Source organism: Urocampus carinirostris, chromosome 13, assembly GCF_059441175.1.
Source record: "Urocampus carinirostris isolate Australia breed hairy pipefish chromosome 13, RoL_Ucar_1.0, whole genome shotgun sequence".
Taxonomy (NCBI): domain Eukaryota; kingdom Metazoa; phylum Chordata; class Actinopteri; order Syngnathiformes; family Syngnathidae; genus Urocampus; species Urocampus carinirostris.
The window spans coordinates 33,787,123-33,803,546 of NC_142361.1; the positions used below are offsets into that span (position 1 = coordinate 33,787,123).

General features: G+C 38.4%; 1 protein-coding gene across 2 annotated transcripts in view; it reads left to right on the forward strand.

Annotated features, from left to right (window-relative positions):
* The window catches only part of rims1a (regulating synaptic membrane exocytosis 1a), a 135,915-nt gene that overhangs the window by 94,512 nt on the left and 24,979 nt on the right, over nt 1–16,424 (forward strand). For both annotated transcript variants that reach the window (XM_088351707.1, XM_088351706.1), the window contains 6 exons: nt 2,558–2,656; nt 2,938–2,997; nt 5,303–5,392; nt 9,659–9,742; nt 13,660–13,769; nt 14,753–14,871. In XM_088351707.1, coding sequence (XP_088207833.1) covers nt 2,558–2,656; nt 2,938–2,997; nt 5,303–5,392; nt 9,659–9,742; nt 13,660–13,769; nt 14,753–14,871 — 562 coding nt within the window. The remainder of the gene's footprint in view (nt 1–2,557; nt 2,657–2,937; nt 2,998–5,302; nt 5,393–9,658; nt 9,743–13,659; nt 13,770–14,752; nt 14,872–16,424) is intronic.

A 16,424-nucleotide genomic window follows, 5' to 3' on the forward strand; every position in this document is an offset into this window, starting at 1 on the left:
CAGGGCTTGTTCTTTTAAAAATAGAGATGACAAAGTCCCATCGTCATCGTCTGGTCAGGGAGGGATGACATTTATTGGGCAACTGCAGGAACGTGGTCCTCACATCAAGGGAGTCCCTACTTTCTAGTGTTGCTTCCTGTATTCAGTTTCGAGTGAGTGAACGGCCCTACGTGGCAAGTAGGCACACAGAAGCAGTGTGGTGACAGAACAGGGCTTGTTCCTTTGAACATAGATATGACAAAGTCCCATCGTCATCGTCTGGTCAGGGAGTAATGAAATGTATTAAGCGTTTGCAGGAACGTGGTCCTCACATCAAGGGAGTCCCCAATTTCTAGTGTTGCTCCATGTATTGAATTTCAAGCGTGTGGGCGGCCCCACGTGGCAGGTAGGCACACTGAAGCAGTGTGGCGAGAGAACAGAGCTTGTTCCTTCAAAAATAGAGATGACAAAGTCCCATCGTCATCGTCTGGTCAGGGAGGAATTAAATTTATTAAGCGTCTGCAGGAACATGGTCCTCATATCAAGGGAGTCCCCAATTTCAAGTGTTGCTTCTTGTATTCAGTTTCGAGTGAGTGAACGGCCCTACGTGGCAAGTAGGCACACAGAAGCAGTGTGGTGACAGAACAGGGCTTGTTCCTTTGAAAATAGATATGACAAAGTCCCATCGTCATCGTCTGGTCAGGGAGTAATGAAATGTATTAAGCGTTTGCAGGAACGTGGTCCTCACATCAAGGGAGTCCCCAATTTCTAGTGTTGCTCCATGTATTGAATTTCAAGTGTGTGGGCGACCCCACGTGGCATGTAGGCACACTGAAGCAGTGTGGCGAGAGAACAGAGCTTGTTCCTTCAAAAATAGAGATGACAAAGTCCCATCGTCATCGTCTGTTCAGGGAGGAATTACATTTATTAAGCGTCTGCAGGAACATGGTCCTCATATCAAGGGAGTCCCCAATTTCAAGTGTTGCTTCTTGTATTCAATTTCAAGTAAGTGGGCAGCCCTTTGTGGCAATCAGGCACACTGAAGCAGTATGACGAGAGAACAGTGTCACGGCCGGAAACGGGCAGTGGACCCGAGAGCGTAACATTTCACACAATGCATTTTGAAGGATCGGAGAAGTCAGGGCGATAGGAAAATACAGATATCTGGTGCTTGCTGGGCAAGAGGAGCAGGAAGCCCTCGTGGCCAGTGACAAGTGGAAAGTCAGGTAACCGGGACAGGAGAACGAAGCGTGGTCGTAGATCGGAAGCAAGTCAGGTAGCCGGGACAGGAGAACGAAGCGTGGTGGATAGCTAGCTAGCTAGCTAACTTTTTTTTTCGCTGTTTGTCAGGCTATTTAATTGCTTTTTACTCTTTTGGCTAGCTATCTAGCTCCCTTTTAGGTTTTTACCAATTTACTTTTCTAGCTAACTATCAAGCCATTTTTAGCGATTCAACAAGCTAAGTTTAAAACAAACATTTTATACAGCTCTTTTTTGCCGGTTTCAGTTTTTATTCATCATTTTCTTATGCCTTTTTAGATGGAAGCGCAATACTTTCACTTTCTTTTGAAGAAAAACGTATCCAAGAACATTGGTCTCTGCTTTCCCTACAAAACAATATGGAAATGGTTAAGGCGAGTGTTATTAGAGCTGTAGCACGACCAGTTACTACATTTTCAGGATGTTTCTTTTCAACAAAAGCAGCGACTTCCTCCCACTCAGCCAATAAAATGTAGTTCGTTGAAGTCCTCTGTTTTTAGCGGGAAGAGCGCGATTAAACCGGGTAAATTGAGCTGTCTCGAGCAGTGAGCGGTCTCTAGTGGTAGCCTCTGGGACTGCCCTTTGTTAGGAAATAAACTATTAAAAATGTATCGTTTACCAAATTGTTCAAATTAGTTATCTGATTCCATTAACCAAACACAACCTTCGTTCTCCTAACAATGCATGCTTGTTTCTTTTTGGGAAAAGATGGACAAGAATAGCCGACATTTTCACACGGGGGCAGATTTAAATTCTTAAATAATGAACTAAGTGAACTCCATCGAATTAGCCGAATTAGTGTCGCACGAGAGTCTTTGTCGAGCCTTCTCTCTCGATTGTCCCTCTCGATCGATCTTCTCCGATCTTCTCCTTCCAACCCATGTCTCTCTGCCTGCTGGTGTGCCGGCTCCTCCCATGGGCGGGTCAGGGACGCCCATGTGGGCTCCACCTCGTCGCCTCGATGTCTGGACCCCTGCGTCACGGAGGCCCCTCTTGCGCCGGGAAGCGCTGATTATCTTATCAGCCCTTGTCCCAGTTCCCGTTGTTTCTGTAAACATCATTCTTCACAAGGTTGCATTGACCTCGCCCCACTGCTCAGCCAGTGAATATCTTTTGCATTTTAAATGTAATTTGTATTTGATCGTACAAAATCCCTTATAGTCAAATGTATAAAACCCTTCACCTTGAATTGGATTTTTGCTCCAAATACATTTTGTATCTTGTGATCGTAAAGGAGGTACTATTGTATATCATAAGTTACGTCTAAAACGAGTTCTTCAGGGTTCTGATCAAGATTCGCTCGTGTTTTCTTTTTCAGGAGTCTAGACGATGAGCTTTCGAATTCTAGACGTTCTAGATCCCCGACGCGCTACTACGACTCGTCTCGCCACAAGGATCAGGAATTCATGGATGAGAGGTATTTCACTCATGTTTTTAATATATATTTTTGATGCTTCGATTGTGGGAAATACTGAAAAGTGGCAAATCATGTAAAGTGATGTATACAACATATGCAAAATTCTTGGTATTTTTTTGATTTTTGGTTGTTTCGGACATTTCGGAGTTTTCTGTTCCTGCCGACTGATAAGTGCGTGTTGCATCCTCCTTCCAATTTACTCTCTTCTCCCTCTGCTCTCCTATTTTGGGGGACTTGTTGTTGATTTCCTCATGTGTCATCCATCACCATGGTTACCACAGTGAGGTCATCATGATCCACCAATCGATGCGAGGCAAAAGTGCTGAGTGCATCCACTTAAGGTAACTCGCTCAATCGTCTCATATTTCATCCCATCTGGGTGGGAATTTTGGGGGCACAGTATTTTATTTTGGAAATCTGTGTTTCAGCACTTGGTCACATTAAATATACCCAGAATGAGAATTTATAGTACTTTTCATGGTCAAATATTTTGAGAAAAAAGAAAAGAAAATTAAAACAGTATACCTCACGTGTGCATGTAAAATGCTTTCAATGCTGCGTTTGAGCCACAGGAGGACGCTACAGGACAATCACACACAATTGAGATGGAATGAGTTTGCCCTTTTAATTATGGCTAGCTAGCTAGATAGATAGATAGATAGATAGATAGATAGATAGATAGATAGATAGATAGATAGATAGATAGATAGATAGATAGATAGATAGATAGATAGATAGATAGATAGATAGATAGATAGATAGATAGATAGATAGATAGATAGATAGATAGATAGATAGATAGATAGATAGATAGATAGATAGATAGATAGATAGATAGATAGATAGATTTAGGAAGATAGATGGATGGATGGATAGATAGATGATAGATATAGATGATAGATATAGATGATAGATAGATATATAGATTGGTAGATAGATATAGATAAAGATAGATAGGTAGGTGGATATAGATAGATGGATTGATAGATATAGATGATAGATATAGATAGATAGATATAAAGATAGATAGATGTAGATAGATGTAGATAGATGTAGATGTAGATGATAGATACAGAGATAGATAGATAGATAGATAGATAGATAGATAGATAGATAGATAGATAGATAGATAGATAGATAGATAGATAGATAGATAGATAGATTTAGGAAGATAGATGGATGGATAGATGGATGGATAGATAGATGATAGATATAGATGATAAATATAGATGATAGATATAGATGATAGATAGATAGATAGATTGGTAGATAGATAGATAGGTAGACAGATTTAGGAAGATAGATGGATGGATAGATAGATGATATAGATGATAGATATAGATGATAGATAGATAGATAGATAGATAGATAGATAGATAGATAGATAGATAGATAGATAGATAGATTGGTAGATAGATATAGATAGAGATAGACAGGTAGGTGGATATAGGTAGATGGATATAGATAGATGGATTGATAGATATAGATGATAGATAGATAGATAGATAGATAGATAGATAGATAGATAGATAGATAGATAGATAGATAGATAGATAGATAGATAGATTGGTAGATAGATATAGATAGAGATAGACAGGTAGGTGGATATAGGTAGATGGATATAGATAGATGGATTGATAGATATAGATGATAGATAGATAGATAGATAGATAGATAGATAGATTGTTAGATATAGATTGATAGATATAGATGATGGATGGATGGATAGATAGATAGATAGGTAGATAGGTAGATTGGTAGATATATATATATATATATATATATATATATATATATATATATATATATATATATATATATATATATATATATATATATATATATATATATATATATATATATATATATAGATAGATATTTATGATGGATGGATGGATGGATAGATGGATATAGATAGTAATTTATTATGGGTAGATAGATATAGATAGATATTTATTATGGATAGATAGATAGATAGATAGATAGATAGATAGATAGATAGATAGATAGATAAAATGATAAGCAAAAATACATGAACTTTTGATAGGTAGATATAGGTAGATATAGGTAGATAGATGGTAGATAGATAGATAGATAAAAATTATAAGCAAAAATACATTACCTTCCTATGAAAATATAAAGTACCGCAAGTCAAAAACATTGCAAGCATATTACAAATCAAGAGCCTCTACTAGAAGTAGCTGACATAATTGTCTGCCGTCTTGCTGCTACAGATACCCACAAATGCTATATTTTGCTCAAGGCTGGGCAAAACATGGTGCGGTTTGTTTATTTTGAGTCTCCCTGACTTGTATTCTTCTTTGTGGGTGTTAGCACTCGATTTGGGCTGCCACACTGAATACAGCGGCATTTATTGCTTTTTTTTTCAAATGTGACTCGAAAAATGCACATCATAAGAAGGAATCGTATCATTTTTATAGGGACAAGATAGCATTTCTTATAACTGTAACAAACGAGTACCACTTGGTCCCTCCCGGTACATTGCAGTTGACACAGAAAGTATTCATTCTTATCCATTATCTGTCCATTGTTTTTCTCTCTGTGGTTGACCTCTTTCCCTGTCTCTCCTCTCCATCCTTTCCCTTCCTTGCATTGGATGACATGTTGTGCTGTTGATGCCTCTAGTGATCTACAGCCTTCTCTGGACAGAGTTAGGAGTGCTAGCACCAACTGTCTGACTCCAGATAATCATGTCCCCTCACCCGAGTTGCAAAGGTACCATGCTTTGTATCCACCGCCCTCCTGTAGTCACGCTGTAGTCCCGTCCCCCTTTCGGTGTCACCCAACTTCACTCTCTGCTTTTCCCAAAAAAAAAACTTGTTTCACCCTCAAAGCACACTCACAGTTGCTCGTCACTCCGTAATCAGGTTTGGGTAGGGTTACTTTAACTTGATTACTTTCAACTACTTTTGGATGACTCCAATACCAAATATGCTAATAAAGGACAAAAGGAACTAAAAATGAATAAAATGATGACTCACAACACGTGGTAAGCGTTCTCTCCTGGCTTTGATCTCTTTGATCTCCGGCAAAACGAACATAAAATGCAAAAGAAACAAAGTGAAAATAAATCCAAACAGCTTGCCAACATCATTTTTGCCGTTCCATGTGTTCCGTTACTCACCAAGCCTGCACAAAATTTAGTAATTGTATTCATATTTAGTTTCTTTTGTCTTTTATTAGCATATTTGTTTTTGGAGTAATCCAAAAGTAATTGAAAGTACCGTAAATTCCGGAATTCCTGATTATAAGCCGCACCCACCACATTTTAAGAGGAAAACCGATTTTGTCCATACACAAGCCGCACCTGTATATAAGCCGCATGCGCCCACATTTAAACATGTAACACAAACAAACACAAAATTAACCCAAACCCGACTTCAAGTCCCGCGATTGAAACTAAATGTCCTTCATATAAGTCCACAATCCAAAAATCGCAGCCGGCAAAATGAACGGATTATGATACCGGTAGTTAAGGTTTGATGCAGACATGCAGAGTCCGGGTCCCGTTGAAAGTAATCCAAGGAAAAAAGTGTATATTTCCAAAGGTAAGGGTGGGAAAAATATATCAGATGAACACATTTACTAACGCAACTCCTTTTTCTTTAACCAACTTTTTACCCCCTCTTCTTTCCTTGTCTGTCCCTCACCTTTAGCGGTCCCCACTTAAACTCGGCACCCCGCGTTTGTTCCGCCCCTCATTTTTCGTTCCCACGTACAGAACATATCAGAATAAGTGTCTAAAATAAATACAAATAAATACATTACAAAAATATACAGTTGCAAATACATATCATACATGGGTTACACATATTTACAAAGAAAGACGGTACACCGAGAGAGTTTTCAAAGCTTTAATAATAATAATATAGCTTTGACAGGGCAGTTAATGGTAGCAACACACGAGCGCAGCTCGCGGCCGTTAGAAAAATTACATAAATTGGGCGCATCACTTAATAAGCCGCAGGGTTGAAAGTTAGGGAAAAAAGTAGCGGCTTATAGTCCGGAATTTACGGTAATCAAGTTAAAGTAACCCTACCCAACCCTGTCCGTAACGTGGATTTTCATTCTTTTTAATGTTTTTTAGAATAGTCATTTGGACAGTACTGTCCAATGCAGTCATACAATTCAAAATACAGTGATCCTTCGCTATAACGCGGGTCACGGATCGCCACCGTGCATTGTGAAGTCTGATTATGTATAAACTGCAATCAGTAAATGAATTTGCCTCTAGGTGTTGCTTGTAGTCCATCATAAATCTTTTTTTTTCTCAGAAGGATGCTAGAATTTCCTACACTGATAAAAAATTAAATTACGTTATTACTTTGAGTTCTTTGAGTTGTGATATGAATTACTAATCCCCAGAAAATGGATTTAATGAACCATGCCGATAAACGGAACACAATTTATCAACACAGAGGATTAATGATAGGAAAAAAGGGGAGGGGAAGGCGCCGGAGATTATGGGAGTTTTCGACTTTTAACCAGTGGTCCCCGACATTTTCTTTACCACCGACCGGCTTAGTGTCCGAAAGTATTCTCGCGGCCGAGCCAAATAATTAGATTAGTAATAATAGCGATAATAATCTGAAATTCGCTGTCTAATCACTAGACCTCTAGGACAGGGGTCGGCAACTTGCCATTCTAGAGAAGTACTCTTTAGCGCTGCCCTAGTGGCTTCCTAGAAATCTTATAGAGTTTTTGGAAAATGAAAACAAATAGGATATACAATACTATATATTTATATAGATCTTTTTTGTGCGTGATAGTTTTCTTTAGCATAAGTAGTAGATATGGAATTACTTCTTTCTTTTAATCTAAAAATAGGCTTTTAAAAGACTTAATTATTTGCTACTCCAAACATATATATATATATATATATATATATATATATATATATATATATATATATATATATATATGTTTGGGTTTTTTTTGGTCCGTTATGGCTCTTTAAAAATGTAGGTCCTGCCGACCCCTGATATTGAAAAAATACATACGCTTTTATCTCATCGTCACATCATTTTTACTCACAGTACCAGAGATGAATATTAAAAAATGGAAAAAAATAGAAAATCTATCTGAAATATCTATATAAACGCAACAAAGCACGACGAGGGAATCTTTTTGGCGTATCTGCTGATAATTCAGACTTTAAAGGATATTGAATTAATACATTTTATTTTGGTATTGTGATCTTAGTTGACAAAAATGTGTTTTATATCAAACAAGCAAAACAAATTTATTTATCTCTGTGTGGCCCGGTAGCAATGACCCACGGCCCAATACCAGTCCGTGGTCCGGTGGTGGCGGACCACTTGTTTAAACACTCTTTCTGGTTATTATTATTTGAAAACAAAAGGAAAACGTTTATGCAGTACCTGTACTTTTATTTGTTACACAAATATTTGAACCTGTAAAAAGGGTTTGTCCTTCACTTTTACTGTATAATAAAAAAGAGTATTTCATTTTATAGTCATTGTAAAAATATCAAAATAAAGATTTCTACTTCATAAAGTTTGTCTATCATATATATTTTTTTAACGTAACCCCTGCGATAAACAAGGGATTACTGTATAGATAATTGCTAATGCTATTTTACAGCTTAGTATGAATCAAACAGAACGCTGCCACCAAGTGGTAAAACTTAGACATAGCAGTTTTATTTTTTATTTTTTTCCATCTTTATCAAGTCTATAATGATTCTAGTTTTCTTATAATGCTCTTTAATCACACACTTCTGCAAACAACCAATATTAAAATAAACAAATCGTGAAATAATATTGTAACCCAAGCCGGTCTGTAGAAAGTCTTTTATTTTGGTAGTGTATATTTTCTAACTGGCGATAAAAAAAATAAACATAATATGTGTCTTACTATACATCTGTAATTATTACTCTGAGAAAATGTTTTGAGGATATTCCCCAATAGAGGACGTTTTTTGGTGGACCTACCTCATTTTAGCCACACTACTGATTACAACCTTGTAATAACTTAATAGTCAAAAAGATCAAAGCCAGGAGAGAAAGCTTACCACGTGTTGTGAGTCATAATTGTATTCATATTTAGTTTATTTTGTCTTTTATTTGCATATTTGGTATTGGAGTAGTCCAAAAGTAATTGAAAGTAATCCAGTTAAAGTAACCCTACCCAACCCTGTGTATAAGTAACCTGTATTGCTTTGTACTAGAAAAAAAAACATTTTATAAAATAATATGCTCTATAAAGATAAATAAAGTTGAGTTTAACTTGCTTTTAGAAGATGAGCTTCAAGAGTTAGGTGACTTCCTACTCTGTGGTAAAAAGTGGCAGAAAAAAAGCGATCCAACCTTTTCTCAACCGCATCGAGCTTTTTTATTACACTTTCATTTTAAAAGAAACGGCTTGCCTCTTCCTTTACACCAACCATATTGAATGGATGCACGAGATGATTAACAATAAAAAAAACGTAAACATAAATAAAAAGTTCCTAGTGCGCTAGCGATACAATACCAGGAAGTAGAAGCCGGATTTCTTCTTTAGGTTGGATGCTGTGTGACCTCTCACAGCGCCACACAGTGGCAGAAAGAGGCACTACAGTACTGCCCTTTACTCAGAAAAAGGTGTACACGATACAAAATCTAACTAACAGCAATGTACGGATATTTCTTGACATCCGGAAAAAAATGATCGTATCTACCGTTTTGCGTAAGTCGAATGATCGTAGGGGAGCGTCTGTAGTAACATTTTAATTTTCGAAATTTAAAAATGCATGTGAAACTAGTAGCTTTTTGCACTATTTGATAACAAAAAGTCACTAGAAGTAGTAGTATTAGTTGCAGAAGTTGGATTGAGGGTCAAAAAATAAAGTGTTACTTTGATGAGCCATAGATATTGTTTATTTAATCTGATTTTTGGAAATTAAGAATATTACTGGAAGAGTTTCTTGTTTTCTTTTCTTATTATCATCGTGAAGTGATTTATTTCCCTTTGCACACATAGAAAATCATTGTTCCATTCGTTGCCCCGGAGACGTCCTCCGAGCCCCAGGATTTTTATCCAGCATGCTTCCCCTGAAGATGACAGGTACCCCATTTCTCGCGGACCCCGTTCTCCTTTCTCTCTCAGCGCTCTTGAGCTTGACTTGCGACACCACTGAGTACCAACTCAAAACCTTTTTTCTGTTACTAAAGCAAAATATTTCAAACTAAATACAGCATTTTTGCGGATTTTAGGTGTGCTGAATCCAATACTGAAGTCAGTTTTCTCAGTTTTGTCAGGATTTGTTAAGCTAATCGACTTTGGGATAACATTTTTCTTTAAAAAATATATATGTATCTATATATTTATAGGAATGTGTACGTATATACACTTAAATATGAATGAAATAACTCTATTTACCTTGGTCTTGCTCATGTGGCGCTACACTGCAAAACAAAAACAAAACAAAACAAAAAAAAATAAACAATGCACTCAAAAATAAATACAAATACTGCAATATTGGAATCAGCATCCAAATCCTTCCACTTCATTTAGGTTCACATTCTTTCTGCAAACGGGTGTTAAGTCACGTATACTTTGTGTTTGTTTTTACTGTGTAGGCCTTTTAATTTTTTTTGTATCGAGCTATTTATGGACATTTACAGCGAAGAAAATTAGTATTTGAACAACCTGCTATTTTGCTATTTCTCCCACTTAGAAATCATGGAGGGGTCTGAAATTTTCATCATAGGTGCATGTCCACTGTGAGAGAGATAAACTAAAAAGAAAAATCCAGAAATCACAATACTTTGTCTGATAAAGCTGCAAATAAGTATTTGAAAACCTGTGTATCATCTAGAATTCTGATCCTGAAAGACCTCTTAGTCCACTCATTAGAAGTCCACCTGCAGTCCATGTATCATCAAAATAAGAATAAAGTAAAAAATGATTATATTTACTTTAGTAAAATTAGAGAAATTATATGTCAAAACAACAGATTTTTTTTATTATTTGGTGATTTTGTCTTTGGGGCAGCACGGCGGCGCAGTGGTTAGCGCTTGTGCGGCACAGTTCATGTCATGGGAACCTGTCGTGGGTTCAAATCCAGCTCCAGACTTCCTGTGCGGAGTTTGTATGTTCTCCCCGTGCTTGCGTGGGTTTCCTCCGGGCACTCCGGTTTCCTCCCACGTTCCAAAAACATGCATTTCAGGTAAATTGGCCGGTCCAAATTGTCCATAGGTGTGAATGAGCGAATGAGTTGTCTGTCCCTGTGTGCCCTGCGATTGGCTGGCAACCAGTTCAGGGTGTCCCCTGCCCACTGCTCAGAGATGGCTGGGATGGGCTCCAGCCCCCCCGCGACCCTAATGAGGATAATCGGTACGGCTAATGAGATGAGATGAGATGAGATTTTGTCTTGGATTAAAAAGAACCAACATACTGAAATTGGGATATTAAAATATATATATATATATTTTTTGCTTCGTTTGTCCATTATTGAGTTTGACCAATGTGTACTCTTCATTTTGTCTTTTTCATAAAGGCCTCATCCTATGACACACAGTAGCTTTTCTAGAATAAATGGCATTTTTTTAATTTAATATATGACGTAAAACTGGTTAAATTCACAAATACATATCCATATATATAATTTTGTAGGCTAGCTGATTTATTCCTAGTTCCTGGTACTCTGTGGTCCCCACTTTGACACAGTGAGCGTGACATACAAAGTAGAACTTGTCAGGATCCCGAGTCGATCTACGGACGAATTCTACAGCGTTTGTCACTTCCATTGTGGAAAAGGTTTTGCTTTTGTGCGTTTTTCTCTCTGGTCAGCTTTGCAAAAACAAACGTGGTTTGAGTTGCTAGTGGTGGATTGTGTTGTCTTGTCGGTTTTGTACTGTTTCCTCCTCGATCTTTGCTGTTTTATAACGTTGTAGCTCTGGCGGCTTTTGGTGTGAAATCCGACTTTTTGTGCTGTTGTAAGCGAGCAGAGTCGTTGTTGGTGTCGTTTTGGGAATTGCTTTTGCAGTTTTTGTGTGATCAACTATTTTGTCCTTTTTTCCTTCGAAGGCTTAGTCCTGAGGAATGGTTTGGAAGTTCGATAGAGTCAGCCCCACGCTTATATAGTGTATCAACTTGATTCTTTATATCTTGTATTTTCATGTCTTTCTTTTGTTTTTGTGTTCCTGTTCCAAGCAATCTTTTCTCTTTTTTCCACTCTCAACTATTAACAATTATTAAAGTGGGAGTATTTTCTTGTCCTGTTACTGTAATCCCTCGTTTATTGTGGTTAACGAAGACCTAAATCCCGCAATACTCGAAAATCTACTGATTAACCCCTCTATTTTCAAGATGCGCTCCTTTACTTTCTCTCTCAGTCACTCTCTCTCTCTCTCTCTCTCTCTCTCTCTCTCTCTCTCTCTCTCTCTCTCTCTCTCACTTTCAGTCTCTCTCAGTCTCTCTCTCTCTCCCCTTGTGTCTCTAACTGTCGCTCTATTTTCAACTCTTTGCCCTGCAATAGTTGAACAGAGATCATGGAACGCAGCCGCACAGGTGCTACTCATTTTGGGTGGGAAGAATAGTGGAATTATCCACGCATGACATACATTTCTCCCCTCAGCCCCGGCTCTGAGCAATGATTGATGGAGGATAATGAATAATGGCCAAAACTGTAATCCCTTGTTTATTGTGGTTAACGGGGACCAGAACCTCGCAATATTCGAAAATCCACAAATTAACCCCTCGATTTTCAACACTTTGCCCACCAATTGTTAAACAGAGATAATGGAACGCAGCCACACAGGTGCTACTCATTTTAGGCGGTAATAACGGGGGAAAAAGCCCCCACGCAAAACATAAATTTCTCAGTGCAGTTCTTTTTGCTCTCAGTCAAAGTCAACTGGGGATAACGGATCCCAACTACAACATTGGATTTCATTTTAGGCCGACAAAACTCCTTCTGCTTTCAGCAATATGGGGTTGGAGCTAGCCAATCTTGGCCACATGGGTGCAGTTTATTCACGCAGGATTACGGTAATTACAAAAAAAGAGCCGTAACCTTGCTCTCAGCAATACTTACCTGGGGATAATGGATCGCTGCAACAATCATGCATTTCACTTTAGGCAGTTCACAACGGCATGCCTCGGGACAAAAGTGCTTCTGCTAGTCCCTGCTTGCGACCAGATCGGATTGGTGATAACTGATCGCAGCCACACGAGTGCATTTCATTTTAGGCAGAAATACAGCAGCGGCAAAAATGATCCACCCAGCTCAAACAAAAGTGAGCCCTGTGGGTCCTTGCTTGCAGCAATATCCGATTAGGGGTAATGGGTCGCGGCCGCACAAGTACAGTTTGTTTTAGGCATAAACAGAGCTGCCAGGCTTGACAAAAAAGCGGCAATGTGCGATCGTTGATAACGGATCACGTAATATTTATCAAACCGCGAAATACAATACAAATATTAGTCAGGAGTAGCGAGTGATTACAGTATCTCTAATTTGTGTCGTCTTAGTGTCCTCTTTTGATCGGCTTCCTGATGTTTCTGCTCACCTGTGCACTGTTGTTCGTTTTTCTAACTTGCAGGTGTTTTTTTGGTGCAACCTTGTTTTCTTTTTCAGTTCGATATCCTTCCTCTTTGTTTTGTATTTTGTGTTTCAGTTTAAATGATGCATTTCAAATCGTGTTCTCTTTCTGTTATTACACACTATAACACTTCAATATTCAGAGTACATTGGTGTGTGTGTGCTTGTGTGTAAGGCAATACTTTTCAAATTGTATTTTTTTTTTTTTTTACTTTTTTCTTAATTTGGAGAACAAGCTACACCTTGCTTTACTTATGGCTGATACTTTCTTGCCACCTTCCCTCTACTTGTGGTTGCCGTACAATATTTTTGTACTGTTTTACGTTTCTAAATGTTGCTCGGATTTAACGATTCGGTACGAATATTTTGGATTTCAACTCGTTTCTTCTTTGTTGTGATATTTTCTTCTGTCCTCTTTTTATCTGATACTTCTTTGTAGGGGCCACCACCAAGGTGGTACTCCTCTTTCGTCTTCCATGACATCATCGTCGTCTCGCAAAGTGAGGCAGCTCCCTCAACTTCCCCCCAAAAGCAACAGTGTAGAACAAGGTATAAACAATAAATTAAATCTATCTATCTATCTATCTATCTATCTATCTATCTATCTATCTATCTATCTATCTATCTATCTATCTATCTATCTATCTATCTATCTATCTATCTATCTATCTGTCTGTCTGTCTGTCTGTCTGTCTGTCTGTCTGTCTGTCTGTCTGTCTGTCTGTCTGTCTGTCTGTCTGTCTGTCTGTCTGTCTGTCTGTCTGTCTGTCTATCTATCTATCTATCTATCTATCTATCTATCTATCTATCTATCTATCTATCTATCTATCTATCTATCTATCTATCTATCTGTCTATCTATCTATCTATCTGTCTATCTGTCTGTCTGTCTGTCTGTCTGTCTGTCTGTCTGTCTGTCTGTCTGTCTGTCTGTCTGTCTGTCTGTCTGTCTGTCTGTCTGTCTGTCTGTCTGTCTGTCTGTCTATCTGTCTGTCTGTCTGTCTGTCTGTCTGTCTACCTTGGTCATATCCCTCAAGAGGAGTGACCGACAGCAAGACAAACACATGCAATAACAAAGAAAATAAAAAAGGGAAAAAAATAGCAAAAAACACACACAAAAATCTTTGGACCATGGCCAACCCAAATTCCCAAACACCCAAACATGTTAGTCACCTCGGCACCTAAGTCGGTCATGCTTTCGCCTCTCCAGATGAAATGGGACACAATAAAGCGGCCATGTCACACACTGTTCAACAACAGGGCCTGCCAGCTTTCACTGGTTTACCCCTGCCGCATCATACAGGTGCCCTGCCCATCCCTTAGAACGCGTCCCTTGGACGCGTTGCATTTAAAAGTGACAATTTATGACTCGACTAAATTCTTATTTAGTGGCAGGAACCACAACCCCAACTTTTAAAACTGTCAAATATTTTTTGGTCTTATGTTTTGATAATTATTGTGCTCTGTGGCCCAAATATTCTTTGGCTATTGTTATTTTTTTTGTAACATGTTGTATGTTGTGGTTTTGTCAAGCCCTGGTAGCAGAGGAGCGTGTCCGTCAACTCCAAATGAGAGTTCATTCGAACCGGATGTCAGTTGCCAGTAACTCAAGCCAGCCGGACCTGGACCGGACTCTCAAGAACAAACGCGAGGTAAGTTGCAGATCGTATAATATACAATTACAAAATTTGAAATGGAAATAAGTCTACTGGAAGGGAGAAGAACTGACAAAACAAAAGGTTCATTAAAAAAGTCAACAAAAACAGGGTACTGATGCTGCGTTCAATGACCGTGGGTGGTCCTGGATACACAGCCTTTGAAGCAAATGTGAAAGATGGCTGAATCCGACTAATTTTTGATATGGGTTCAGTAATATTTCAATTTTTGAAAGCTACATTTTTGTCTAGTGTACATTTCGATTTCTTTAAAATGTAAATAACATTAAGTGTTTCAGGACGCTTTTTATTAAAGTAGTTTCTCTTAAAACTGAGTTAAAACGTACTAAAGAATATATGATAAAATGCAGTATATTTATTAACTTATTCATCATTACATTGTGATGAAAAAGTTAAACACATGTAATTATTCTGGTTTTGTGCATATCTCAAAATAAAATGTGAGCTTGAAATAATACAAAAAGGAACACAGAAAAAGACAAACGCACAAAGGTAAAGACAGAGGGGTGGAGCTAGACAGTAGGGGAAATAAAGAGTAAGAGAGAGTGATAGAGTTATAGATAGAGAGCGAGAGAGAGACAGAGAAAGAGAGACAAGACAGAGGGATAAGGGTTAGGAGAGGGGTGGAGATAGAGAGTAGGGGAAAGAGAGAGAGAGAGAGAGAGAGAGAGAGAGAGAGAGTGAAAGAGACACAGAAAAAGAAAAGGAGAGACAGAGAGGGACAAAGAGAGGGAAATCAAGAGCAAGAGAGTCAAGGGAAGAGAGATTGGGAGAGAAAGTGTGTGTGAGAGAGAGTAGAGATTGAGAGAATAGAGAGAAACACTTGTAGAGACACAGAGAGAGAGATTGCGAGAGAGAGAGAGAATAGAGAGAGAAACATAGAGACACAGAGGGAGAGGGAGAGAGAGAAAGACACAGAGACACGAAAAGAGGGAGACAAAGAGATAAAGAGAGAGAGAAAGAGAGAGAAGGAAGCAGAAAAAGACACAGAGCGAGAAACAGAAAGACAGAGAGAGAGAGTGTGAGAGAGAGAGAGAAAAAGACCATTCCACACCTGTCAACCTGTACGTTTTTGCCGTACTATGTACGTTTATTCTGCATTTTAAGACGTGTACGACGTACAAGAAAATCTGTACGGAACAACGCGAATTTGTCAATTATGGGTACCATCCGGTATACACCGACTATCACCAAACGGCAAATCAATCAAGTTAAACGAGTTTGCCGCGGTAGCCTCTATCTCGGTATCGTTTTTTTTTTTGTTGCAAACGAAGCGAGCGGTTTGATGCTACTGTGCGCCCATCATGCACCATTCCGTGGTAGTTGTGCAGTGAAAGGAAGTCCGTCTCTTTTTAGAGAACCGGCTTTTTCGGCTCAACTCATCAAAGAGAGCCGGCTCTCATACGGCTCACTTGCTTTGATGCATTATATTACGAATTAAGATCTTGTATAAAGAAGTTAAGAAAAAAGGAAGTATAAGAGGAGAAAATGAAAAAAAGACAGGTTTGTGGTTATCCCTTTAGTCAGTA